At 46.2% G+C, this 26,868-nt stretch overlaps 1 protein-coding gene across 4 annotated transcripts in view; it reads right to left on the bottom strand.

Moving 5' to 3' along the window:
• The window catches only part of SBF2 (SET binding factor 2), a 245,472-nt gene that overhangs the window by 98,148 nt on the left and 120,456 nt on the right, over window positions 1-26,868 (bottom strand). For all 4 annotated transcript variants that reach the window (XM_077287271.1, XM_077287272.1, XM_077287274.1 and 1 more), the window contains exons 8-16: window positions 26,679-26,787; window positions 24,784-24,897; window positions 24,429-24,506; window positions 24,230-24,343; window positions 22,458-22,586; window positions 19,323-19,424; window positions 17,764-17,968; window positions 16,591-16,700; window positions 10,432-10,581 (exon numbers count right to left, since the gene is read on the bottom strand). In XM_077287271.1, coding sequence (XP_077143386.1) covers window positions 10,432-10,581; window positions 16,591-16,700; window positions 17,764-17,968; window positions 19,323-19,424; window positions 22,458-22,586; window positions 24,230-24,343; window positions 24,429-24,506; window positions 24,784-24,897; window positions 26,679-26,787 — 1,111 coding nt within the window. The remainder of the gene's footprint in view (window positions 1-10,431; window positions 10,582-16,590; window positions 16,701-17,763; window positions 17,969-19,322; window positions 19,425-22,457; window positions 22,587-24,229; window positions 24,344-24,428; window positions 24,507-24,783; window positions 24,898-26,678; window positions 26,788-26,868) is intronic.

Genomic DNA, 26,868 nt, shown 5'->3' with positions numbered 1-26,868 from the left:
TTACTGTGTATTCTAAGTTTTGGCAGCCATGACACTTGTATGACAAGTAATATTTACCATCTGAATGGGCCCCTGTCATGACGGGTGTGGATCGGAGTCCTCAAGTGATGAATGGCAGCACCAGTGACTGCCCAGCAATCGATATCTTTTATGAGATTTTCCATTGTCACATGAGGAAACGATTACCCACCTGTAAGTGTAAGTGAGGGGATAATATGGAGTACAGAGGGTAATGGAGGAGGTGGGCTGGATATGACCCGTACACATCTGAATTATCTCATTATTCTGTCTCCGGGAGAAGTTTCCTTTAGAAGGAATTTTAGTTATCCTAACATTCCTGAAATATGGCAGTCTACTTGGAGTGTGCATATGAGTGAAGCGCCATTGTATGGCAGAGACGACACTGGAGACGCCATTCTCAGGTGTGTGATGACCGGGCTACACCGGGAAGGAGTCGCAGGGACGGTATTACACGTGTAACGCCAATTGACGAAACAAAGCAACATCTGCCATCTTTACCAACTGAGGGGGACGAGCGGTGACAAATGGGACAATAGCTAATGACAATGAGGACAATCCCAACCCAGGAACATGGACAGAAATGGGGGGTTCTCTACTCCTAAATTCCTGACCCATCAACTACTATAGAATTTATGCCATCAAGTAACGACCATCCCCATCAGTGCCATCAAGTAACGACCATCCCCATCAGTGCCATCAAGTAACGACCATCCCAATCAGTGCCATCAAGTAACAACCATCCCCATCAGTGCCATCAAGTAGCGACCATCCCCATCAGTGTCATCAAGTAACGACCATGCCCATCAGTGACATCAAGTAGCGACCATCCCCATCAGTGCCATCAAGTAGCGACCATTCCCATCAGTGCCATCAAGTAACGACCATCCCCATCAGTGCCTGCCATCAAGTAGCAACCATCCTCATCAGTGCCATCAAGTAAAGACCAACCTCATCAGTGCCATGAATTAACGACCATCCTCATCAGTGCCATCAACTAACCACCATCCTCATCAGTGCCATCAAGTAATAATTGACGACAAAGATGATGATCCCCATCAGTGCTTGCCATCAAGTAACGACCATCCCCATCAGTGCCTGCCATCAAGTAATGACCATCCACATCAGTGTCATCAACTAACGACCATCTCCATCAGTGCCATCAAGTAGCGACCATCCCCATCAGTGCCAACAAGTAGCGACCATCCTCATCAGTACCTGCCATCAAGTAAAGTCCATCCCCATCAATGCCATCAAGTAGCGACCATCCCCATCAGTGTCATCAAGTAACGACCATGCCCATCAGTGACATCAAGTAGCGACCATCCCCATCAGTGCCATCAAGTAACAACCATCCCCATCAGTGCCATCAAGTAGCGACCATCCCCATCAGTGCCATCAAGTAGCAACCATCCTCATCAGTGCCATCAAGTAAAGACCAACCTCATCAGTGCCATGAATTAACGACCATCCTCATCAGTGCCATCAACTAACCACCATCCTCATCAGTGCCATCAAGTAATAATTGACGACAAAGATGATGATCCCCATCAGTGCTTGCCATCAAGTAACGACCATCCCCATCAGTGCCTGCCATCAAGTATCGACCATCCTCATCAGTGCCATCAAGTAATAATTGACGACAAAGATGATGATCCCCATCAGTGCTTGCCATCAAGTAACGACCATCCCCATCAGTGCCTGCCATCAAGTATCGATCATCCACATCAGTGTCATCAAGTAACGACCATCTCCTTCAGTGCCATCAAGTAGCGACCATCCCCATCAGTGCCAACAAGTAGCGGCCATCCCCATCAGTACCTGCCCTCAAGTAAAGACCATCCCCATCAGTGCCATCAAGTAGCGACCATCCCCATCAGTGTCATCAAGTAACGACCATGCCCATCAGTGACATCAAGTAGCGACCATCCCCATCAGTGCCATCAAGTAATGACCATTCCCATCAGTGCCATCAAGTAGCGACCATCCCCATCAGTGCCATCAAGTAATGACCATTCCCATCAGTGCCATCAAGTAGCGACCATCCCCATCAGTGCCATCAAGTAGCGACCATCCCCATCAGTGTCATCAAGTAACGACCATGCCCATCAGTGACATCAAGTAGCGACCATCCCCATCAGTGCCATCAAGTAATGACCATTCCCATCAGTGCCTGCCATCAAGTAAAGACCATCCCCATCAGTGCCAACAAGTAGCGGCCATCCCCATCAGTGCCAACAAGTAGCGGCCATCCCCATCAGTGCCTGCCATCAAGTAAAGACCATCCCCATCAGTGCCATCAAGTAGCGACCATCCCCATCAGTGTCATCAAGTAACGACCATGCCCATCACCAGTGACATCAAGTAGCGACCATCCCCATCAGTGTCATCAAGTAACGACCATCCCCATCAGTGCCATCAAGTAACGACCATCCCAATCAGTGCCATCAAGTAACGACCATCCCAATCAGTGCCATCAAGTAACAACCATCCCCATCAGTGCCATCAAGTAGCGACCATCCCCATCAGTGTCATCAAGTAACGACCATGCCCATCAGTGACATCAAGTAGCGACCATCCCCATCAGTGCCATCAAGTAGCGACCAATCCCATCAGTGCCATCAAGTAACGACCATCCCCATCAGTGCCTGCCATCAAGTAGCAACCATCCTCATCAGTGCCATCAAGTAAAGACCAACCTCATCAGTGCCATGAATTAACGACTATCCTCATCAGTGCCATCAACTAACCACCATCCTCATCAGTGCCATCAAGTAATAATTGACGACAAAGATGATGATCCCCATCAGCGCTTGCCATCAAGTAACGACCATCCCCATCAGTGCCTGCCATCAAGTAACGACCATCCACATCAGTGTCATCAACTAACGACCATCTCCATCAGTGCCATCAAGTAGCGACCATCCCCATCAGTGCCAACAAGTAGCGACCATCCTCATCAGTACCTGCCATCAAGTAAAGTCCATCCCCATCAGTGCCATCAAGTAGCGACCATCCCCATCAGTGTCATCAAGTAACGACCATGCCCATCAGTGACATCAAGTAGCGACCATCCCCATCAGTGCCATCAAGTAGCGACCAATCCCATCAGTGCCATCAAGTAACGACCATCCCCATCAGTGCCTGCCATCAAGTAGCAACCATCCTCATCAGTGCCATCAAGTAAAGACCAACCTCATCAGTGCCATGAATTAACGACCATCCTCATCAGTGCCATCAACTAACCACCATCCTCATCAGTGCCATCAAGTAATAATTGACGACAAAGATGATGATCCCCATCAGCGCTTGCCATCAAGTAACGACCATCCCCATCAGTGCCTGCCATCAAGTAACGACCATCCACATCAGTGTCATCAACTAACGACCATCTCCATCAGTGCCATCAAGTAGCGACCATCCCCATCAGTGCCAACAAGTAGCGACCATCCTCATCAGTACCTGCCATCAAGTAAAGTCCATCCCCATCAGTGCCATCAAGTAGCGACCATCCCCATCAGTGTCATCAAGTAACGACCATGCCCATCAGTGACATCAAGTAGCGACCATCCCCATCAGTGCCATCAAGTAACAACCATCCCCATCAGTGCCATCAAGTAGCGACCATCCCCATCAGTGCCATCAAGTAGCAACCATCCTCATCAGTGCCATCAAGTAAAGACCAACCTCATCAGTGCCATGAATTAACGACCATCCTCATCAGTGCCATCAACTAACCACCATCCTCATCAGTGCCATCAAGTAATAATTGACGACAAAGATGATGATCCCCATCAGTGCTTGCCATCAAGTAACGACCATCCCCATCAGTGCCTGCCATCAAGTATCGACCATCCTCATCAGTGCCATCAAGTAATAATTGACGACAAAGATGATGATCCCCATCAGTGCTTGCCATCAAGTAACGACCATCCCCATCAGTGCCTGCCATCAAGTATCGACCATCCACATCAGTGTCATCAAGTAACGACCATCTCCATCAGTGCCATCAAGTAGCGACCATCCCCATCAGTGCCAACAAGTAGCGGCCATCCCCATCAGTACCTGCCATCAAGTAAAGACCATCCCCATCAGTGCCATCAAGTAGCGACCATCCCCATCAGTGTCATCAAGTAACGACCATGCCCATCAGTGACATCAAGTAGCGACCATCCCCATCAGTGCCATCAAGTAATGACCATTCCCATCAGTGCCATCAAGTAGCGACCATCCCCATCAGTGCCATCAAGTAGCGACCATCCCCATCAGTGTCATCAAGTAACGACCATGCCCATCAGTGACATCAAGTAGCGACCATCCCCATCAGTGCCATCAAGTAATGACCATTCCCATCAGTGCCATCAAGTAACGACCATCCCCATCAGTGCCTGCCATCAAGTAACGACCATCCCCATCAGTGCCTGCCATCAAGTAAAGACCATCCCCATCAGTGCCATCAAGTAACGACCATCCCCATCAGTGCCATCAAGTAACGACCATCCCCATCAGTGCCATCAAGTAACGACCATCCCCATCAGTGCCATCAAGTAACGACCATCCCCATCAGTGCCATCAAGTAACGACCATCCCCGTCAGTGCCATCAAGAAGCGACCATCCCCATCAGTGCCATCAAGTAACGACTATCCCCATCAGTGCCATCAAGTAACGACAATCCTCATCAGTGCCTGCCATCAAGTAAAGACCATCCCCACCAGTGCCATCAAGTAGCGACCATCCCCATCAGTGTCATCAAGTAACGGCCATCCCCATCAGTGCCATCAAGTAACGACCATCCCCATCAGTGCCTGCCATCAAGTAACGACCATCCCCATCAGCGCCATCAAGTAACGACCATCCTCATCAGTGCCATCAAGTAAAGACCAACCTCTTCAGTGCCATCAACTAACGACCATCCTCATCAGTGCCATGAATTAACAACCAACCTCATAATTGCCATCAACTAACCACCATCCTCATCAGTGCCATCAAGTAATAATTGACGACAAAGATGATGATGACCTTTGAAGATGGAGAAAAAGATAAGGCTGATAACTGATAAGGAAAATGATAATGACACTATGACAACTGAATAGGTGGGAGACCAAAGAGGAGGTCAGATGACCGTGACACTTGACTGATGAGGATGGAGACAATTGATGACAATATCAGTAATAACGAGGATATTCACAATTAGGAGGAAAGTGAGAATTAATGACAACAGAGATGAGGAGGGTGACAAGTGATAATGACAATCCATGACAATGGTAACTGACAATTGACAAGGAAGATGATGGTGACAATTGATAGTGATGACCTTCATGTTCAAGGATCAATCTATTGTAGGTCTATCATTTACCCAGGTAACATTGTAACGGTTGATAAATATAAGATGTGTGTAATAGTTTTTTTTTTCTTCCCACCAAAAAGCATAAAGCGTTTTGCATTGGATGTATGAGCTTTCACTTCTTCTGATGTTGATGCAACTCTCGGGTGACAATGGAGTCTACATACGACTCTCCCTCGTCTGCTGACACATCTGACTCTTCTTATATCGGGATGCCATGCGTGTTTGTCATGGGGCCCCTGCTTATAAAGATCAGAAAAGCGTGTCTGTAATCTTCGGAGGAAATGGCTGAGATGCCAGGTCTCCCCCCACTTCCCCCTCGGACCCTTAGTCTCACAGTGGGGTTTCTTTTGCAGGAACTTTGTCCGAGCTTTAACAGTCAGCGGCGGCGGCCATGTCGTCTCCTCGTTAACACTCCACCTCATTACAGCGCAGGTGTCGCAGCAAATAAATTCCATCATCTCTCGCCCGACTGTCAGAATGTGCTGAGTAATCGCTGCTTCACCGATTGCAGAAATCCACAGAAAAATGTGACATCTGTGCTGCCGCTACATTGTACGGCCGGACAGTGTGTATTATACCGCCACAAGACTGCTTATAATGGCGAAATCTAACCTAAAAATGGCAGTAGCCCAGCTCACCCAGGCTCCTCAATGGCAATGCTGCAGTACAGACGTATCACCGTCGCTGCGTAACCTGGACGCTGTCAGGGCGGCAGTCATGCTGATGGTCTCCCTCACATTCTCAGATGCCTAACAAGCAAATAAGCAACGCAGGATTCATGGAAAGCTGGGACAAACCCTGTGAGAGCAGAAATGACCATCATACCGGTTTTAAACCCAGCTTTCCCACAGTCCAGAATGTAACATCCGCCTAGCCTTCTAATTATACATGAGTGGAAAATGTATTTTAATAGAATTAGAGAATAGATGCAATGCAGGGTATAAGAAAAGCTGGGTACCAGACCCTCTGGCAGCTGTAATGGTGACTACACCTGCTGTCATCAAGCTTTTCTCGAGTCCTGAATGGCAAATATGCATAGTTTGGCAGTTCTATCGGAGCAAGTGACCTGACTAGTGATATCTGCCACTCAGGACGCTGGGAAAGCTGTATAATTCTCAGATATCTGACCCTGATGCACGTAGGGTTGTGTCGGCCATTTTTGGCACGCTGCTCCACATTAGGGCAATACAAAGTGAGGGCGGCTGGCCGGTGCTCCGGAGAGGCATCTCAGATATGACGCTCCCGGCACACCGCCGGCGCAGACACATAAAGCGCTCCAGACTGTGTGATGTCTGCCTCGCATTAGGACGAGTTACCAAACACGACAGCGAATGCTTCTCATTACACAGCTATTTGTACGGAGGCAAGAGCCGGAATCAATCCCGATACCTCGCCGAGATAATCACCCCCAACATGGCAGCGGCCAGGAGGGCTGTGCAAACAATTTCCATGGACAGTAGTAATTCTTACAGGATTTCATCACGGGATTTTTAGGTCACAAGTCATCGATGCAATTAGCTGCTGCTGGGCCATACTTCACATTTTTACAGTCGGAGCGGACCCTGGTGGAGTTAAAGGGATGGGTGGTTATCGGTTTTACGGAAAGTACAGTAAAAAGTTCTAAAACTTTCTAACAGACTTTGGCGCAACATTCTTAAAAAATCCGATGCATAAAAAAAAAAAAAAGTTGTAAAACTTTCTATGTGACTTTGGCGCACAATTCTTAATAAATCCGATGCAAAAATTCAGAATGTGACATTTCTGCCATTTTCTTGCTTAATTTACCATAAATCCATCTGAAATGTTGAGTCCGGATTTGCAAAAGTTGCAAACGGCGAGTACCAGGATTTACAACTTAAGTGGAGTTCTGTGTTTTAATTCCTCACCGTTTCAAGATCTATGCTTGCTGTCAGTGAAGAAGTAGAAAGAGGCTAAACAAAAAAAAAACCCTGGACAGAGCGAATACTTCTTATACCAGAGGATTTGTTACAATGTATCAGTGTAGAAAATCACCTGTGAGCAAAAGGCAGCGGCACAAATCGCTACAAATGGATCCATGCAGGGAACATGACTCCAGACTGGGGCTTTTTACCTGCACTGATACACTGTAACAAACAGAACTTTATATAAGAGGTTTGCCCTCCCACACATACGCACATTATTAAAAACGCTGGGACGGGAGCAGGAAATGTGGAGTCAGCAGGAGGCTCCGGGCTGATTTTTACGGCCGTTCTTACACTTTCAGGAAGCCGAGGAATCTCGCCTATTAGCACTAAATAAATGAAGCCGCCACAAAGTGCAAACCTGAGCGAGCAGATCTGCTATATTGAGTCACGGCTAAATATAGAACAATGCGGGCTGCTGACCGCCGTAAAGATGCCGAGACCCCCCTCCTCTTCCAAAGTCATAAGGACCAGGATAAATAAATACTATTACACATTTCCGATCTGGAGACCACAGACCGCCAATAACAGCACCATATATTGTGCAGTGATTTATAAATGGCGGTATGTTCATTACTGATTTGTGAGGGAAGAGGTTCTGCAGCGTCAGGGTCTCTGTGATCTGGGTATATAAGGGTTTCTTGGTTCTGTCCCTAATGATCAGCTGCGGGAGGGAGAGGGTGGTCTAAAAATAATCACTATTAAAATGCTAAATTATTTCCAATCCATAGAGGACATCCTACTGATCACCGGGGGGTCCGAGCACTGGGACCACCTTATAGGGAGCAGAGGTGCCCACTCTTGGTCCTCCGCTCTAAGCATCATCTACAGGACTGCCGGAGATCCCTCGCTATTTATATTTACTGGACATAGGAAAATCCCCACTAAAATCAAACTAACCCCCCACATCTGAGGTCACATTATTAACCCGAGGAGTTTTATCACTGGCTGATCCCACCTTCTGGACTATCAGACTTTCTGGATTGGAGGATTAGAGGAACGGGCGGATAGGATGGCGGGGGCTGTCAGCTCGCCCGTTGCTACAATTGACACTTTTAGTAGAGGGTTATTTACAGGCAGATGTTGGGGGTGCGTGTTCATGGCGAGGGGCTCAGCGAGAGATGTGGGCTCTACGTGACACATTCCTGGAATCCGGAGTGACAGCGACATAACACAGAAAAATACTAAAGGGTACTGGATGTTTGCTACAATTATCAGTGCAGGTAAAATGTATCAGAGCAAGAGAGACAAATGTTGCGCTGGTGATTTATCTCCTGTAAGGAGCCCCCCCGCTCGGCGAGAAGGACCGGGTTTGGGCCACAAAGACGACTATGGAGAATCGAAGTCCATTGAATTTGCCAAGTCCTGCTAACGTGGTTGATGGCTTCGTCACAATTCATTAGTGCAGATTAACCTTTACCAGATACCAAGCAGCAGTCGGCAGAACTATAAATGCAGCTCCGGATTAGACTGGAGGATAAGGCTTTTGTATTTGCAGAGTTATTCGCTAATTATCGCCGTATAAATGATAACATTTTATTTCAACTTGCGGTTCCTTTTATGAAGGGGATCCGTCCCTTATGGGAGGGGTGGGGGGGTTATCCTAACAAAGGCCGATCAGAGGATCAGATAGCCGCTTATCTCTGGAGCGCGCGACGCAGGCCGTGATGTCCTCTCTCCCAGTAAACACTTATTACAGATGGTAAACATCACCAGTAACGTTCCCAGCATAGGAGAAAAATGTGCGGCATGAAAAGCCCCCTCCCCGTATGTGGCCCTGGACGGGGTTAATAAACAGCCATAAATCTAAGAGTAATTAAAGGCCCCCCATGCACAGAAGACTAATGTCAGCAGAACAAGCCTATATAGAGGGGTCCGTCTGACAGTCTTTTGTGTCTGGGGGTCCTGATTGATGACGTCGGGGGGGAGTTAAGGCTCTGCCATGTCTGATCCCGGACCAAGGGAGCGCTCCAGTGTATGGGAGAGTCCAGGGGGATTTGGGCAACAGCTACCAAAGGTGTAAAAGGGGCAGATAGGGGAAGAGACGGGGAAACTGCTGCACAATCATCCCCACAAAATCATCAACAACCCCGGTGGCAGCTGCATCGTTCCTGGATCTATAGGCAGAAGCCACTCCGCTTTCCATAGACCCCGAGAGGCACATGGACCTGCACTGTTTGGCTACATTCACATGTTGCATTTTTGCTGCATTTTTTTTTAAAATGCAAATTAAAAGCTGTTTTTCTACAGCATCAGCAAAAGTTATGAGATTTCAGAAACCTCAGGCACACAGCATTGGAAAAGCATGTCGATTGCTTCAGCATTTTTAATCACCATAGAAAGCAACGAGGAACTGCAAAAATGCTGCAAAAAAACTCTGCAACCATGCGTTCTTGGTGAAAACCAACTTTATTAAACATGTGCTGTAGACAAAAGACACACAATCTGCACCAAAAAACACAGGAGAACCTCTTTCCTTCCACGAAAGCAGATTTTGCCTGCAGAAAAAAGCAACGTGTGAACATAGCCTTAGGCACAGTTTTGTCCCTTCAGTCTTCTGTTACAGGGCTCTACCTGTGTAAATGGACCCCAAACTCTAGAAATAGGTGTCAGACCCATGTTTGTTCCTGACCGCTCTCCCCCAGACTCCACCATGCCCAGGCGCTCAGCTCATCACACCGTGTTCTGTACAGATAATAGACCTTCTATGATTAAAGGGCTTTCCTTTATCCGTAGGACAGGCGATAACTTGTGCATTTCCAGGGGTCCCAGTGATCCCGAGAACTGAACAAAGTGGAGGTGTGCATGCTCGAACTCCGCTCTATTCACCTCTATGGGATTGCAGAAAACAGTGGGGTGCTGCACTCTGCTCTCCCCGGCAGTCCTGTAGACAATGAAGGATCGTAGGTCGAGCACAGACACCGCCGCTCCATTCTAGACTGTAGAGAATGGGGCCTGGGATAAGATGCCATTTTGGAAAAACCCCTTTAACAGAAGTACAAATGCAGCTCTGAATGCGACTGCAGCTTTTACCACTGTATGCAGGTTCACAATGTACCGGACTTTCCGTAGCAGATCCGTGGTGACGGAGGAGGGCGCAGCGGTACGGGGGCCGCCATTACCTGCAGGGCGCAGTTCATCATTCGCACAATGTAATCGAACTGCTGATGGTTGAGGATGGTCCTGTTCTCCTTCACGTGGTGGCCGAGCTCCTCCGTCAGACACTGTCTCGCAGCCTTCCCCTTCAGTGCGCGGAGCGCAGCGGGCAGCGTCTGGGAAAGACAAGGGGGCTGTTACATGAGAATAACACTTCATTACTGCAAGAAAATATGTCCTGGTGAGAAATGGCGAGACGAGAGGAAACGCGCAAAATATCTGCAGATCCGGAGCCCTCAAAGCGGCGGCTGACAACAGAAGGCAAATGTTTACACGGGAGAGAGAGCAAATCACTCAGGAAAAGTAATCCAACTATTCCAGGATAAAACCACCATGTCTGTGCGGAGCAGGTCCCATCATTAGCACGGAACCAGGCACCCGATTGGAGGCCGCTTTACAGCTGCATTTAAAGGGCACCTCCAACTAACAGCCGAGATTGAGCATCGTGTGACTTTCTGCTCATCTTAAGTGTGTTATACCGCCATTACATCCAGAGCTGTCTGCTGACTTCCTGTTAATAAAATATGTATTAATATAAAGTATATATTGCACTGCGACAGAACAGAGTCACTCCGTACTTACAGATAAAAGATCTAATAATAAAGTGTAGAACATACATGGTTTTACCCCCCACAAGGGCAAGTGACAAAATTGTAAATGCAGTTTTAAAAGTGACTAGAGGAGAGGTGAGCAATTTTCCCAAGGGGTCACATGAGATATTGTTACTGTTGTGGAGGGCCGAACTAATTAGCTGAAATTAATTCTGATCAATATTTATATTAACATGAATTATAATCAATATTAATGAGATCACTAAATATTGAGCAGAATTAAGAATGCCGACATCCCCCAATATACAGTATAAGCCCCCCACACACACACACAGTATAAGCCCCCCCACACACACACAGTATAAGCCCCCACACACACACAGTATAAGCCCCCACACACACACAGTATAAGCCCCCACACACACACAGTATAAGCCCCCACACACACACAGTATAAGCCCCCACACACACACAGTATAAGCCCCCACACACACACAGTATAAGCCCCCACACACACACAGTATAAGCCCCCACACACACACACAGTATAAGCCCACACACACACAGTATAAGCCCACACACACACACAGTATAAGCCCCCACACACACACAGTATAAGCCCCCCACACACAGTATAAGCCCCCACACACACAGTATAAGCCCCCACACACACAGTATAAGCCCCCACACACACACACAGTATAAGCCCCCCCACACACACACAGTATAAGCCCCCCCCACACACACAGTATAAGCCCCCCCACACACACAGTATAAGCCCCCCCACACACACAGTATAAGCCCCCCCCACACACAGTATAAGCCCCCCCACACACAGTATAAGCCCACACACACAGTATAAGCCCACACACACACAGTATAAGCCCCCCCCACACACACACAGTATAAGCCCCCACACACAGTATAAGCCGCCACACACACAGTATAAGCCGCCACACACACAGTATAAGCCGCCACACACACAGTATAAGCCGCCACACACACAGTATAAGCCGCCACACACACAGTATAAGCCGCCACACACACAGTATAAGCCGCCACACACACAGTATAAGCCCCCCCACACACACAGTATAAGCCCACACACACACAGTATAAGCCCACACACACACAGTATAAGCCCCCCCACACACACACACAGTATAAGCCCCCACACACAGTATAAGCCGCCACCCACACAGTATAAGCCCCCACACACACACAGTATAAGCCCCCACACACACAGTATAAGCCCCCACACACACAGTATAAGCCCCCACACACACAGTATAAGCCCCCACACACACAGTATAAGCCCCCACACACAGTATAAGCCCCCACACATACAGTATGAGCCCCCACACAGCCCAATATACAGTATGAGCCCCCACACAGCCCCTATTATACAGTATGAGCCCCCACACAGCCCCCTATAAACAGTATGAGCCCCCACACAGCACTTATATACAGTGTGAACACCACAGAGCCCTCTGAATACAGTATGAGCCCCCACATAGCCTGCTATATACAGCATGAGCCCCCACATAGCATTGTACACAAAGTATGAACTCCCGCGTAGCTTAGTATACACAGTATGAGCCCCTGCATAGCAAAGAATACCCAGTATGAGCCCCCGCATAGCCTCACTGTACACAGTATAAGCCCCTGCATAGTCTCCTATATACAGTATGAGCTCTCACAAAGCCTCGTAAATACATTATAAGCTCCGAAATCGCCTCCTATGTACAGTATGAGTGCCCGCATAGCCTCCTATATACAGCATGAGTGCCCACACTGCTTCCTATACACAGTATGAATGCCAGCATAGCCTCCTATACATAGTATCTATGCCCGCATAGCCTCCTATACATAGTATGAATGCCGGCATAGCCTCCTATACATAGTATCAATGCCCGCATAGCCTCCTATATACAGTATGAGTGCCCACACAGCCTCCTATACATAGTATGAATGCCCGCATAGCCTCCTATATACAGTATGAGTGCCCACACAGCCTCCTATACATAGTATGAATGCCCGCATAGCCTCCTATATACAGTATGAGTGCCCACATAGCCTCCTATACATAGTATCAATGCCCGCATAGCCTCCTATATACAGTATGAGTGCCCACACAGCCTCCTATACATAGTATGAATGCCCGCATAGCCTCCTATATACAGTATGAGTGCCCACACAGCCTCCTATAAAAAGTACATAGCCCCCTATGTGGATTATGACCCCCCCCCACATAGCCCTCCATGTAAAGTTTTACCCCCCATAGCCCTTCTATGTACAGTAGGAGCCTCACATAGCCTGTTATATACAGCATGTGCACCACATAGCCGCCATGTACAGTATGACCCCACATATACCCCAATATACAGCATGAGCCCTACATAGCCTCTTATATACAGCATGAGCCCTCTATGTACATAAAAATATCCCATACACAAGAAAAAACAACACATTCACCTCGGTCCCGTTCCCCTTGCGCTCTGCTCTCTCCGGTGCAACACGATGAAGTGACATTACCACAACTGCGGTATCACACACTGATTGGTGAAAGATGGAGGCAGCAGCGCCATCCTCCTCCAATGTATACACTATTATAAGCATCCAGAGGATGCGGAGAGTGGTGACGGCGAGCAGCGGCGGAGGGACAGCGGGTGTGGAAGGGCACGGGCTGGATGTGGCCCACGGGCCCCAATGTGCCCAGGTCTGGACTAGAGTAGAACACATAATAAATGTGAAACAAGCTGATAGGCGGAGGTGCTCTATAAGCTCTGATGCCAAATCACTTGTTTCAAGCTCCAAAACATGCAAGGAATGCTGGGAGTTGTAGTGACGCATCACTCGCCAATCATCCAGAGGTTGCCGTCCTCGGACACAGACTATACAGAGTCACATAGTTTCCGACACACAAAATAGACGGCGGTCGTCTTGAAAACAAGTTTGTGCTGTTGGATTTTTGATGTCTATTGTATGAAGTGACAGACGAGATGATATGAGACAGCTGGCAGCAGAACTCAGAAACGACACATTCCAGGAATATCGCCGGAGGAGCGGCCCGACATCACACCAGCGAAGAGCATCAATCGCGCACCCCTGGATGGACGCCCGGCGCTCAGCTGACTCCTCTAATGTACCATTATGAAAAAAACCTCACAAGAAGCACTGAGGCTGAGGAACGGGTCACTGACACTGCGTAGAACGAGGAATGTGAGTGACAGACATCTTCAGCCCCACACGGGACATCACCCAGCTCTACCAGACACCTGAACGGCAAATCCTCCAAATTATATCAGGATACGTCCCAGGCTCCCTGCATGATCGCTGCACGAGGCACATGGCTAATAACAGCCCAGAAAACCAGGGTGACAACCGAGACCACCAGCAGAACAGTGAGCGCAGCTCTGGAGTATAGTACAGGATGTAAATCAGGATCAGTAATGTAATGTATGTACACAGTGACTGCACCAGCAGAATAGTGAGTGCAGCTCTGGAGTATAATACAGGATGTCACTCCGTATCAGTAATGTAATGTATGTACACAGTGACTGCACCAGCAGAATAGTGAGTGCAGCTCTGGGGTATAATACAGGATGTAACTCCGTATCAGTAATGTAATGTATGTACACCGTGACTGCACCAGCAGAATAGTGAGTGCAGCTCTGGAGTATAATACAGGATGTCACTCCGTATCAGTAATGTAATGTATGTACACCGTGACTGCACCAGCAGAACAGTGAGCGCAGCTCTGGAGTATAATACAGGATGTAACTCAGGATCAGTACAGGATCAGTAATGTAATGTAGGTACACCGTGACTGCACCAGCAGAATAGTGAGTGCAGCTCTGGAGTATAATACAGGATGTAACTCAGGATCAGTACAGGATCAGTAATGTAATGTATGCACACAGTGACTGCACCAGCAGAATAGTGAGTGCAGCTCTGGAGTATAATACAGGAAGTAACACAGGATCAGTAATGTAATGTATGTACACAGTGACTGCACCAGCAGAATAGTGAGTGCAGCTCTGGAGTATAATACAGGATGTAACTCAGGATCAGTACAGGATCAGTAATGTAATGTATGTACACAGTGACTGCACCAGCAGAATAGTGAGTGCAGCTCTGGGGTATAATACAGGAAGTAACACAGGATCAGTAATGTAATGTATCTACACAGTGACTGCACCAGCAGAATAGTGAGTGCAGCTCTGGAGTATAATACAGGATGTAACTCAGGATCAGTACAGAATCAGTAATGTAATATATGTACACAGTGACTTGCACCAGCAGAATAGTGAGTGCAGCTCTGGAGTATAATACAGGAAGTAACTCAGGATCAGTACAGGATCAGTAATGAAATGTATGTACACAGTGACTCTGTTGTTTAAATGGAGGTTGTCAACCCCAAAACGCAAATTAAACCACTTATTCAGTAATATATGGGTCTTGGCCCCTGTATAAATCATACCTGCATACAGGTTTCAATACTTCAGTTTTACGTAAACTCATCTTATTCCACACACGAATGAGGGCTCCTTGAATGGCACTGACTGAATTACATTACGGTATCCGGCCCCTCACGATCGCTGCAGGAACCCAGCAAGCACAAGCACACACAGCGTCAGTGAGGGTGTACTCTCATCACCCTTCTTTTGTGTGCAGAGGGTGCCTGTTACTGTCAGCAGCAAGTGGCCGCTGCAGACAAGAGAAGCTGATGACAGCGTACATGCACGGACACTGTGTGCTCACTGGAGTCACTGTCTGCACGCACACGCAAGGTCAGGGATTCTAGTCAGGCAGCGCTCAACTGAGGCAAGCGAGATCTGTTAATCAAGCTACGTGAACTGTAGATAACTAATTGTGGGGGAGGGGAGGAAGTTACATTGAGCTTTGGCTACGCCAAGAGTGAACCTGAGCTCCCTCGCATAAGAAATAGAACCATTTCTATGTAAAATTAAAGTAGTGAAATCTACAACACAAGGGTGATTTTTATAGGGGCCAAGTCCCCTACATGACTACGTGGTTCCATTTGAGCTTTGGGGTGACAGACAGCCTTTAAGTAACTTACGGGGTATTTCCATCTCCAACATACTATCCCAATATGTGTTAGGTGTAATAATAATAATATTAGCGAAAACCTCCCAATTAGAAATCCAGTGTAGTTCTTCTGATTAGCTATGTCTCCTTCCTCGTATGCAGGCATTGTAGGACCCTAGGTATCCATGGTTACGACCATTAGCAACTAGCTAATAGTTACTATATCACTGGTCGTAACCTTGGATAACTAAGGTATTGCAATGCCTGAACATGAAGAAAGACATAGCTAATCAGAAGAACTATACAACATTTCTAATTGCAGGTATTTACTAATTTTATTATTATTACACCGACTACATATTGGCATGAGATTTTGGAGATGGGAATACCCTTTCATTATAGATATAAACTATAAAACAATGCTCTGAGGAAGATGTGGAAGTAGAATATCAATACGATTACTATAGATCATCCATTCTGCATCACTGTTCTTTATAGAAATCCATGTGAAAGTAAAATTACCTTTTCGGTTTCCAGTATTTTGTTCTCGAATATATAGGAGATGCAATTTCGCACAACTTCCAACCTCCGGGCGCTGTTGAACACGGTGCTGGATTTGTCCACTATGGAGACTGAGCAAAGAGAGAAAGTCAGGGAGCAATAATGAAGCGATTGGAAAGCTGCGGGACGACATGGCGGGACACAAACGGAGGGATTACGGTGCATTGTGAGACCGGTAACCAGAACACACAGAGAGATCAGCGGTCGGAAGGAAGAATACCGCCCATCTGTGCCCCAGGAATGCCAAGTGGCTCGAAACGAGCTGGTGTGGCTTCTCCTAAATGACAACGCTGCAAAATCAGTGACGTTTTGTCCCTTTACACCACTGCAGAAGCCGATAACCCATCACCCAGTATAATGGCGCTCGGTGACCGGCATCTCCTGTGCGCCGGTGCCGAGGCGGTTAACAGCAGTAGACTTACAGGCCCGGTATGGATTTAGTTACGATTTTATGGTTCCCGAGGTTCCGGTTTGAAAATCCTGTTAATGACTCCTGGGAGCAAAACCACAGACCTCAATATAAAGCAGAGGAGCTCCCCGCTTCTGAGCGTCTCGTAGAGGAGAGGGAATTACAGCCCGCGGCCTGACGGATGACACTCGGAGAGCTGCCAACCAGTCCTGAACACGTTTACGGCACACGTGAACCGGCAGTAGGGGATCGCTTGTCCTTAATGCGATTGGACATTTATTATATGACAGGCATCTTTTTATACTTCTATTCTTTGCAATTTTTAAGAAGTTATTCCCCATCCATAGAGGTGGCGCTTCGGCTTTCTCCGGCAATCCCATAGCCAATGAATGGAGTATGTATGTGCACCTCCGCTCTATTTAATTCGAGGCTGTGCAAAGCCACCCAAAGTTTCCTGGATCCTGTGCCCAATTTTGAGGTATCGCTTCATATTTTGTGGATAACCACTTTTTGCCGTCAGTGAAATGGAACAGATCGGTTATATCCAGAGGCTAAAAAGCTGCACAACCTACTGCCTGGGATAGCTTGTATCCAGTGTAGACTATCATAGACTTCAGGAGGATACATTTTACCTGCACTGGTACACTGTAACAAAATATCAGCCCAGGAGAGTGATCTATGCAGCTGAGAAGTTATTCCAAGACCAGATAGTGGGAAGCACTCACCAACGGGGGAACCTGCAGGAACGATGCACTTTTTCTCCATCCGAGCCGCCAGCGTGGAGCTCTGGTTTTTACTGACTCCCTCTTGGATTAGATCCTGGACTTTGAGGTCGTTGATCTTCGGGAAGGGCAGGATGTGGACTCGCAAGTGGGATCCCTCCGTCGGTCTTGGGACTTTCTGGAATGCCATGTGGGGGTTTGGGTTTTCCTGAGGAAAAGCGTAGAGGCATGTCCATCATTACTGGAATGAATGCCGAATCTCCTAACACGGGACATCCGCAACAGATCTCGCAAGCCGGGGACCGCCGTCAGAAGCCGGGGACCGCCGTCGGAAGCCGGGGACCGCCGTCGGAAGCCGGGGACCGCCGTCGGAAGCCGGGGACCGCCGTCGGAAGCCGGGGACCGCCGTCAGAGGCCGAGGACCGCTGTCAGAGGCCGAGGACCGCTGTCAGAAGCCGGGGACCGCTGTCAGAAGCAAAGAACAGATGATATAAGCCTCGGACCGCTAGCAGAAGCCTCGGACCACCACAAAAGGTTTATTACATTTTTTTAAAGGACTTTTTCTCTGCCCAATCAGCATAAACGGAGCACGTAGCCTCATAGGGGATAAAGGCCCTATAATAATAGCACACGAACATTCAGCTCATGTGTTTTCACTGGTTGCCAACTATCTCCCCTGAAAACATAAGGATCGGGACAATGAGATTCCATCTACCTGATCTTTTTCTCCTCCGACATCTGTCGGAAGGGATTTGGGAGACCCCCATACATCTCAGAAAGTCGGATTTTGGACTGTAATAAGACGTGACTAATGAATGTCTCAGCAAGTTCTGCAGATCCTGACAAACACGTTTCTTAGATTTACTGCTTCCGATATTGTAGGGCAATAGTCTGAATATTTCTGCACAGATAATAAGGGCAATGGATGATTTATGGCTCAGGGTCTGACTAGCATCCATTACGGAGTGCAGTGTATGAAGGACGCGGGGAGCTCGGATCTCACAGATCAGAACATTCCTGAGAAGTAAAACAAACACTCGGTTAGTGGTCTGCGCTGCATATGTTGATGTATTAGTAATGGCTGGATTGTGCGGGGATTAACAAGCACTCGGACACATCCGGCCAGTAGCCAAAAATGGCACTGAACAAAAAAAAAAAAAAAAGGATGTTGGTTGGGCGCATTGAAACAAGTATCACGGGGTGCGGTAAAAGGTGAAAATCAGGGGTGTCAAACTGCATTCCTCGAGGGCCTCAAACCATGCGTGTTTTCAAGATTTCCTTCTCATTGCACAAGGTGCTGGAATCATTCTGTGCAGGTGATTAAATGATTACCTGTGCAGGTGATTAAATGATCACCTGTGCAATACAAGGAAATCCTGAAAACATGACCTGTTGGCAGCCCTTGAGGAATGCAGTTTGACACCCCTGGTGAAAATGACAAAAATTGCCATCTGAGAGCTGGCAGGGAGAGGGGCTTATAATATCTTTCCAGCCCCTGACCGCCACTTTGTGGATACAATTGTGGCACCGGTAATAGAAAGCAAAGAAGATCGGATTCTTACATTTTTGAAGAGTTGCTCCGCTAGCTCCTTCACTCGCTTTAGCGTCTCCTGAGCGTTGCAGTTTTCTTCTTCTTTAATTCTTTCCACTTCAAAGGAAACCAACTGCACAAAAAAGACGAGACTCGAGAATTCAGAGACGCCAGCGACACATCACAGGTCGTATATCGAGGCACAATAATAGCTGGACCCTACAGGACGATGCTGCCGAGTGTTTATATAGACGTAGAGTAGTGACCACCATCGAGGAGAAAAGATTAAGTAGCACTCCGCGCTTTCGTTTTTTTTTTAATTTATCCTGTCACTAGTCCCACACTATAGATTTACAGATTGAATCTAGATGTAAAGTGGAATAACTATTTTTTTTCTTATTGATCTAGAACCAGATCTGATATTGCAGTCACATCCAGAGCGGCATTCTTAATTCTGCTGGTTTCATATTCGTTCTGCAGAGCTTCACATTTCGTGTCTGCATAAAACATTGTGTTGTGGTCTAATGTGCAAAATATACTGTCACATACAAAGCTATGCCGTACAGTATGCGATTCGGGATGGTGTGTCGATTTGAATGCAGCTTTGAATGTAACTGGAGTATAAGGGTACTTATAGGAGAAAATAAAACAGGAGTGCCTCTTTAATTGCACCCTCCACTCTTACATACAGTGCACTTATTTCCATGTAACGCAGACTTCATTTTGATTCTTAGCTTTCATCCTGCATTTTCTTCCTCCATACTGTGCTATAAATCCAATGATGCATCAGTACCGGATCACATGGGTGGACAGGCTAGTACCATCTCTGCCTGCTGTGGTACCAGTGTGACTATCCCCTCCTCTATATTCTCCTATATAAGCTAATGTATTATAGGTATACAGTCCGGGAGGCTGAAATGATGTTCAATACTATACCTGTGTGACAGGAGCGGTAAAATCATCATGATTATGTGTGATAAGAGTCGCTGCATTCTCCCCCTGGAGAACTTCAGTCCATGCAATTTCATCATACTCGCAGTCCTGGTGATGGAGATGGTGATCTCCTGTAAAGAACATAAAGCTATTTAATTCCCAGGGGGTTGTGATGAGATCAGGTAAGCCAACTAAAGAGAATGAATCCTTGAATTTCCAAATAGAAACGTACTAAATATGGTAACACAAATATTGCTTTACTTAGACCTGTTTGTATCTGTAAATTCATGGATTCCTTTTCTTTAGTTGGGCTGCATGAGCTCATGCTAACCACATGGGAATTATATGTCTTTCTCTACAGGAGGTCACCATCTTAGTCAAGAAAAATGCCTGTATGATTAAATTGGATGGACTGTACTCCTGAAATTCTACACAAAGGAAACTTAGCAGCTCCTATCACAAATAGTGATGATGACTGCACAGCTCCTGTCATACAGTTACAATGCAGATCACCACTTTGGACTCCCAGACTATATACCTATAAAATATTAGCTTATTTGGAAGAATAAAGTGGAGAGGATAATCACACTGGTACCAGAGCAGCCAGAGATGGGACTGGCCCTATCTGCCTATGTGATGCATTATGGAATAGATAGAGCATGGAGGAATAAGATGCAGAATGAAAGCTAGGAATCAAGATAGAGTTTGACCTACATGGAAATAAGTGCACTCTATATAAGGAAAGTGCATGGCAAGTGCACTCAAAAACTTTTGAGTATTTCTTAAAATACCCTTATACTCCGGTTACATCCAAAGCTGCACTCAGACTGAGAATCCATCTCGAATCCAATGCTGTACTGCACATCTTTGTGTGTGACAGTATATTTTGCACATTGGAGCACAACAGAAATTGCATTGTTCACAAAATGTGAAGTTTTGCAGAACAAATATGAAATCTAGAGAATTGTGAATGCAGCTCTGGATGTGATGGAGTATAGGACCTGGTTCAAGATCAATTGAAGAAAAAAAAAATCACCTTTACATGTAAATGTCCTTGCAGCCAATATTTAGTCCCATAAAGCGATACCAGAGGTGCTCTGGGTGGCCGCGGTGGTCAGGGCACCCGCGGTGCTCGGATATTGCTATGTATCACGCCTCCTCTACTTTTCTAGTCCATAAACAGTGGCAGCGGGCCACAGATTTTATTTGTTCAGGGCAAAAGGATTTCCAAAGTCATGCAGCTGTTAATAGGAGGTAAAAGAATCTGCTCAGAAAATATCCCAGCGACCGATTTGGAAACGCTTTCAGAAGCGATGGCGGCAAAGTTGGCGTCGCCAGAACCTCCTGAAACCAATTAGTAACAATTAAACATGAAAGACGCTAATGGAAATCAGTTCTATTAAGGAATTGCACTGAGCGGCCCAAAAACAACATCTAAAGCCGAGCGCGCCATTGTCATAGGCCCAGAAAAACAAGAGCGGCTTAAGGAAATTGTTTCCTTCTTGCTCCTAAAATACCAATCCCTCCACCCCTATAACATGGCTTCAGTGATTAACTTCTGCCAGCTTTACAATACACCTTTTATCAAAATGTCTGCTTGCTATCAATGAATACGAACACTACGGATAACAATAGAGGGCTAAAATCTGGACAGCTCTTATACTTCTCGTATATGTGCGCATCCATTCTAGAAAATATTTTCCTGCACTGATACATTGTTGCAAAATGTAAGGATAGAAGAGAGACTTGGCAGGTGATGCGTTTAGTTCATGTAGGATTGCTCTGTCTGGAACACTGTAACAAACCCTGAGCTGTGAGAAGCATTAGGTCTGTATGGGTTCACAGAACAGGTCTGCTGCTGGATCTTTCCATTTACTTTGCTCCACTGCTGTGAAGTGGCAGCTGTCTTTATTGAGATGTGTTTGCTGGATGATGTGGGCGATTTTCATACTTCTGGACATATTCAGACTAGACGGGTCCAGCCTCGCTCAATACACTTGCATTGAGCGAGGTCGTGCACGTCTAGTCTGCATGTGACCGCAGGGATGCAAACCTCACACTTGCTGTCATACGCCCTCCTGCTCCCGATGCTGGAGAATCCTTAGTGTGCACTGCGCGTTTTGAGGATTTACAAGTCTGCAGTCACACAATGACTGCAGACTTGTAACCCAAGCCTGGGCAACGCTTTTAAGTGCCACATAACATACATGTGTGATGGGGGAACTCATCTTACCTCATCAAACAGATCGCAGGTTCGGTACGGAGGTCCTCGGTCTGAGACAAAGCCGGCAAACGCCATCCCGTTTAGCACTTTAGTGAGGAAATCGTTCTCTATTAAACCGCGCTGCCCCAGAAAAGCCGCCTGCGGAGAGGGAGAGAAATCACGAGATAATGCACCCATATCGCCCCGGTATTATCATACAGAAATCGGGCTCCTGCAGCTACCAAATCCCTATAGACTCATGTACAAATTACTGCTCTCTGATAGTCACCATTGTTTATTGCTTATTCAGCATTTTTACTGCAGTTCGAGTCCTTGTTTTGCAAAGTCACATGACTGTTCCCTCCGGTATTATTCCACTGGGGGCACTTGTAGGAAAATGTGCTTCACCGGCAGGAAGTGTCAAGTTCTCAGGATTTTACTGTGGACGGATCAGATCTTTTGGGTTTTTTTTCTGCATTTTTCTTAAATTCCAGTTTATTCAACTTTATTGTTTTATGGATTATCGGAGGAACAACAGATGAGAGGAAATATCTGCAGATTATATTGAGGTTTGTTTTCTAGTGACAAAGATCCCTGTGGCTCTACACAGTTACAGACCATGAATCTTTACGCAGTGATAGAGACTAGAGATTTCAGTGGCTCTACACAGTAATAGAGGCTATAGATCCAAGCAGTTCTACACAATAATAGAGACCATAGATTCGAGTGGCTCTGCACAACAATTGAGACCAGAGGTTCGAGTGGCTCTGTACAACAATAGAGACCAGAGATTCGAGTGGCTCTGCACAACAATTGAGACCAGAGGTTCGAGTGGCTCTACACAATAATAGAGACCAGAGATTCGAGTGGCTCTGCACAACAATTGAGACCAGAGGTTAGAGTGGCTCTGCACAACAATAGAGACCAGAGGTTCGAGTGGCTCTGCACAACAATAGAGACCAGAGGTTCGAGTGGCTCTGCACAACAATAGAGACCAGAGATTCCAGTGGCTCTACACAATAATAGAGACCAGAGATTCGAGTGGCTCTGCACAACAATAGAGACCAGAGTTTTGAGTGGCTCTACACAGTAATAGAGACCAGAGATTCGAGTGGCTCTGCACAATAATAGAGATCAGAGGTCCAAGCAGCTCTACACAGTAATAGAGGCTATAGATCCGAAAGGCTCTCATAATGGAGACCAGAGATCTGAGCATCTCTACACAGTAATAGCGACTATACAATTGAGCAGCTCTACATAATAGTAGAGACCCGAGTGGTTCCACACAATAAGAGAGAAATCCAAGAAGCTCTGCACAGTGAAAGAGACTAGAGACCTGAGTGGCTCTACAGAGTAACAGAGACCAGAGTTGAGAGCGACTGCAAACATTAATAGAGAAAGATCTGAGCGGCTCTGCACTGTAATATAAGCCATAAATCTAAGTGGCTCTACACAGTAACAGAGACCAGAGATCTGAGCGGCTCTACACAGCAATGGAGACCAATGATCCGAGCGGCTCTACAGAGTAATAGAGATCAGATATTGGAGCGGTTTTACCCAGTAATAGAGACCAGAGATCCGAGCGGCTCTACACAGAAATGGAGAACAGAGATCCAAACAGCTTTACCCAGCAACAGAGACCAAAGTTCCAAGCAGCTTTACACAGTTCTTACTGGCTCTGACATAACTGCATCAAAGAAATCACCAGAATTGTGAACGCAGCTCTGGAACTAACAAATTTAGAAGAAGAGATGCATTTCATGCTCTGTGAAGTTAACAATACCCAGATTTATTGCTGCTACCTTATGGAAGTGTATGACCGGTTCTGCGTGTATCCTGATAAGCTGAAGGCAGGAACGGTATCCCTGAAATATTTGAGCAAACATTCTGAGGAAGACGGCGCGCACTTCTTTATCCTAAGGATGGAGGAAGAAGTGTGAATCGCAGGTCTCAGCTAAAATACACTTCGAATCACGCTAAATAATCACCCATGACTCTTACCAGCATTTTGATGTGGGACAGAGATGTGCGCAGCGGTGGGAAGGCGTGATCTGCCACCTCCAGATCTGGATGAAGAACCTAATAAGGAGGCGAAAAGGAGCAATCTAGAAAATCTCTTAATTATAACACAAATCAGAAGGCAAGTTTAGAAAAATAAAATTATAAATCTTGCAAATCATTATCTTCCAGTAAAAATACAGGCATGCTCCAGTGAATAGACAGCGAAATAAAAGGCTTATATGTCTGACATTGGGGGTCCCTCCGCTGGGATCTGCACCTATCTAGATAACAGGCTCTGGGAATAATGCACCCGAACCTGAATACATATATTTGGGAGCAGATTTATTGGACTTACTAGAGAGAGTGCCGTCTGCATCTGATGGAGCAGTGGTTCAGGCAGCTGTGACAGGTGGATACATTCAGGTATCTTTATGGTTCCTCCGTCCAGATCTGCTATGATCACATCGAGCTGGAAGAACAAAAGAAGTGACGTTGTAACATCAACAAACCCATATTCATGGTGGTAGCGGCAGCCATGTGCCATAATAACTTTGCGCTAAATCATAATGTGATCGACATATTATCCAGTGTCTGCAAGAAGGAACCAAACGAGAAGAGGTATCACCACATGCACTGATCCTGAAGATCAGGAGCAGCAGCCAAGGATGGAACTTCTCCTTTTCTCCTGATACCTGTATTTCACCATTTGGTCCCATTTTCGTCAATTCCCACACATTGAAGGATCCTCCAAAAATGGATGACCACCTTAAAGAAACATAATAGACTGGTTTCACATATCTGACTCTCTCGGCCCAAGTATACTCCGGCCGTTGGTCTTGTGACTTGAACTCAACATCTTCATAGGCGTTAAGATTAGGTCAGGAGACCAGGGTCCAACCTGTACTTGGACAACGAAAGTCAGATGTATAGAATCAGCCTAGAGGGAATTTCAGATATGGTGTCAGGGAGATTTCCAGAAGACCGGGTGCCACAGGTACATTAATCTCCGACTGAAGAACACTTAGGATGTTATTTTGTACTTTTTGCGGAATCCATTCCTTGGAGACAATGGCATTGGGCAATAAATTCACAAATTTTGGCACCTGCCTCTGAAGCCGCTCTCCTCGGCCAGATGATCAGATTCCACTCCTGGTGACATGGCTGGATAAAACCAGTTCTTAATGCATGTGAGACATATGGAAAGAATCACAAATTCTATGCCCCACTGCTACTATCCATATCAATACAACTTGTACACATAACGAGGGATCAGGTCTCGTAAATCAGCGGCAAACATGTGAAAAACACAAGCTATTTCAAGGATTTGTCCTCTCAGGACCGCCAGTTTCCCCTTATATTCTTCCAGCCACAGCCCTAAAAATGTAACTCCGAGTTAATTTTGCGGAGCAACCATCCAGGAAGAATCGGCGGTGACAAGATGAATGATCAGGCATGTCAAACATGAGGGGCGTTAAGAACAAGACAACATATATACAATAGGGACTTGACATAGAGCGATAAATCCAGCTCTCGGCACCTGTCGTACAAGAAGCTTGCTGCCAGATGATGGCCGAGACTCCCGGCAATGCTCTGGATGAAACCAGTTTTCAATATACTTGTGAAGCACATGGAAGCAATGACTTCACTTACAGCACAAAGAGGGAGATATTTCATGTCGTTGCTACTAAATTAATCAGATAAAATAGTAAACGCCGCATATTTGAAATGCACTGGCATCTCCAATAGAAATTACAAAAAAAAAACCAAGATTAATGTTAACAGCCATATATACCAAGTATCCCAAGTGCCCAGAGATGACATATTTATAAAGAAAAGGAGCATAACCTATCTTCTGAAGACAAACATATTAGTTGTAGGCATTAGGTCTCATACATATTGGAACAAAAAATATTCATATATTTAAAATCTAGGCTGCTTGGAGTATTATGGCATTAATGAGCCAATAGAAGCTACTTCACCCCTGGACATTCAGAGTACTTTGAGACAAAAGTTCTAAGTATACAAAAAAAAAATCCACTTTTATAATGAAGACAAATTTCAAAGATGGGCTTTACAGTAGACGATGAGTCTATACTACCCTTGCTGGATAACACACAATTCACTAATATTTTCAGAATAACTACTTTTACAAGCGCTAGTGAGAGTATCCATGAACCTGAGGAAAATACTGAGGATTACTTCACGGCCATCATGACAATACTCTGGAGTGGTAAAATGTGAAACTCTTACCAGGTCATGGAGCTCAGAACAGAAGACAGAATGAACTCCGATAATGAATGGAGTGGGGGAGCTGAGAACTTCAAGGAGTTGTGCTGGAAGGATGGGGATATAAGGATAGCTGCAAAATAGAAGTGTTAGAAAAAGTCAGAGGACATATGACATGTTTAAAATAAAATTCGATTCAGCCAATTTTACTGTC

Source organism: Ranitomeya variabilis, chromosome 2 (genome assembly GCF_051348905.1).
Source record: "Ranitomeya variabilis isolate aRanVar5 chromosome 2, aRanVar5.hap1, whole genome shotgun sequence".
NCBI classification, from domain to species: domain Eukaryota; kingdom Metazoa; phylum Chordata; class Amphibia; order Anura; family Dendrobatidae; genus Ranitomeya; species Ranitomeya variabilis.
This window is presented reverse-complemented; position numbering and strand designations above follow the sequence as displayed.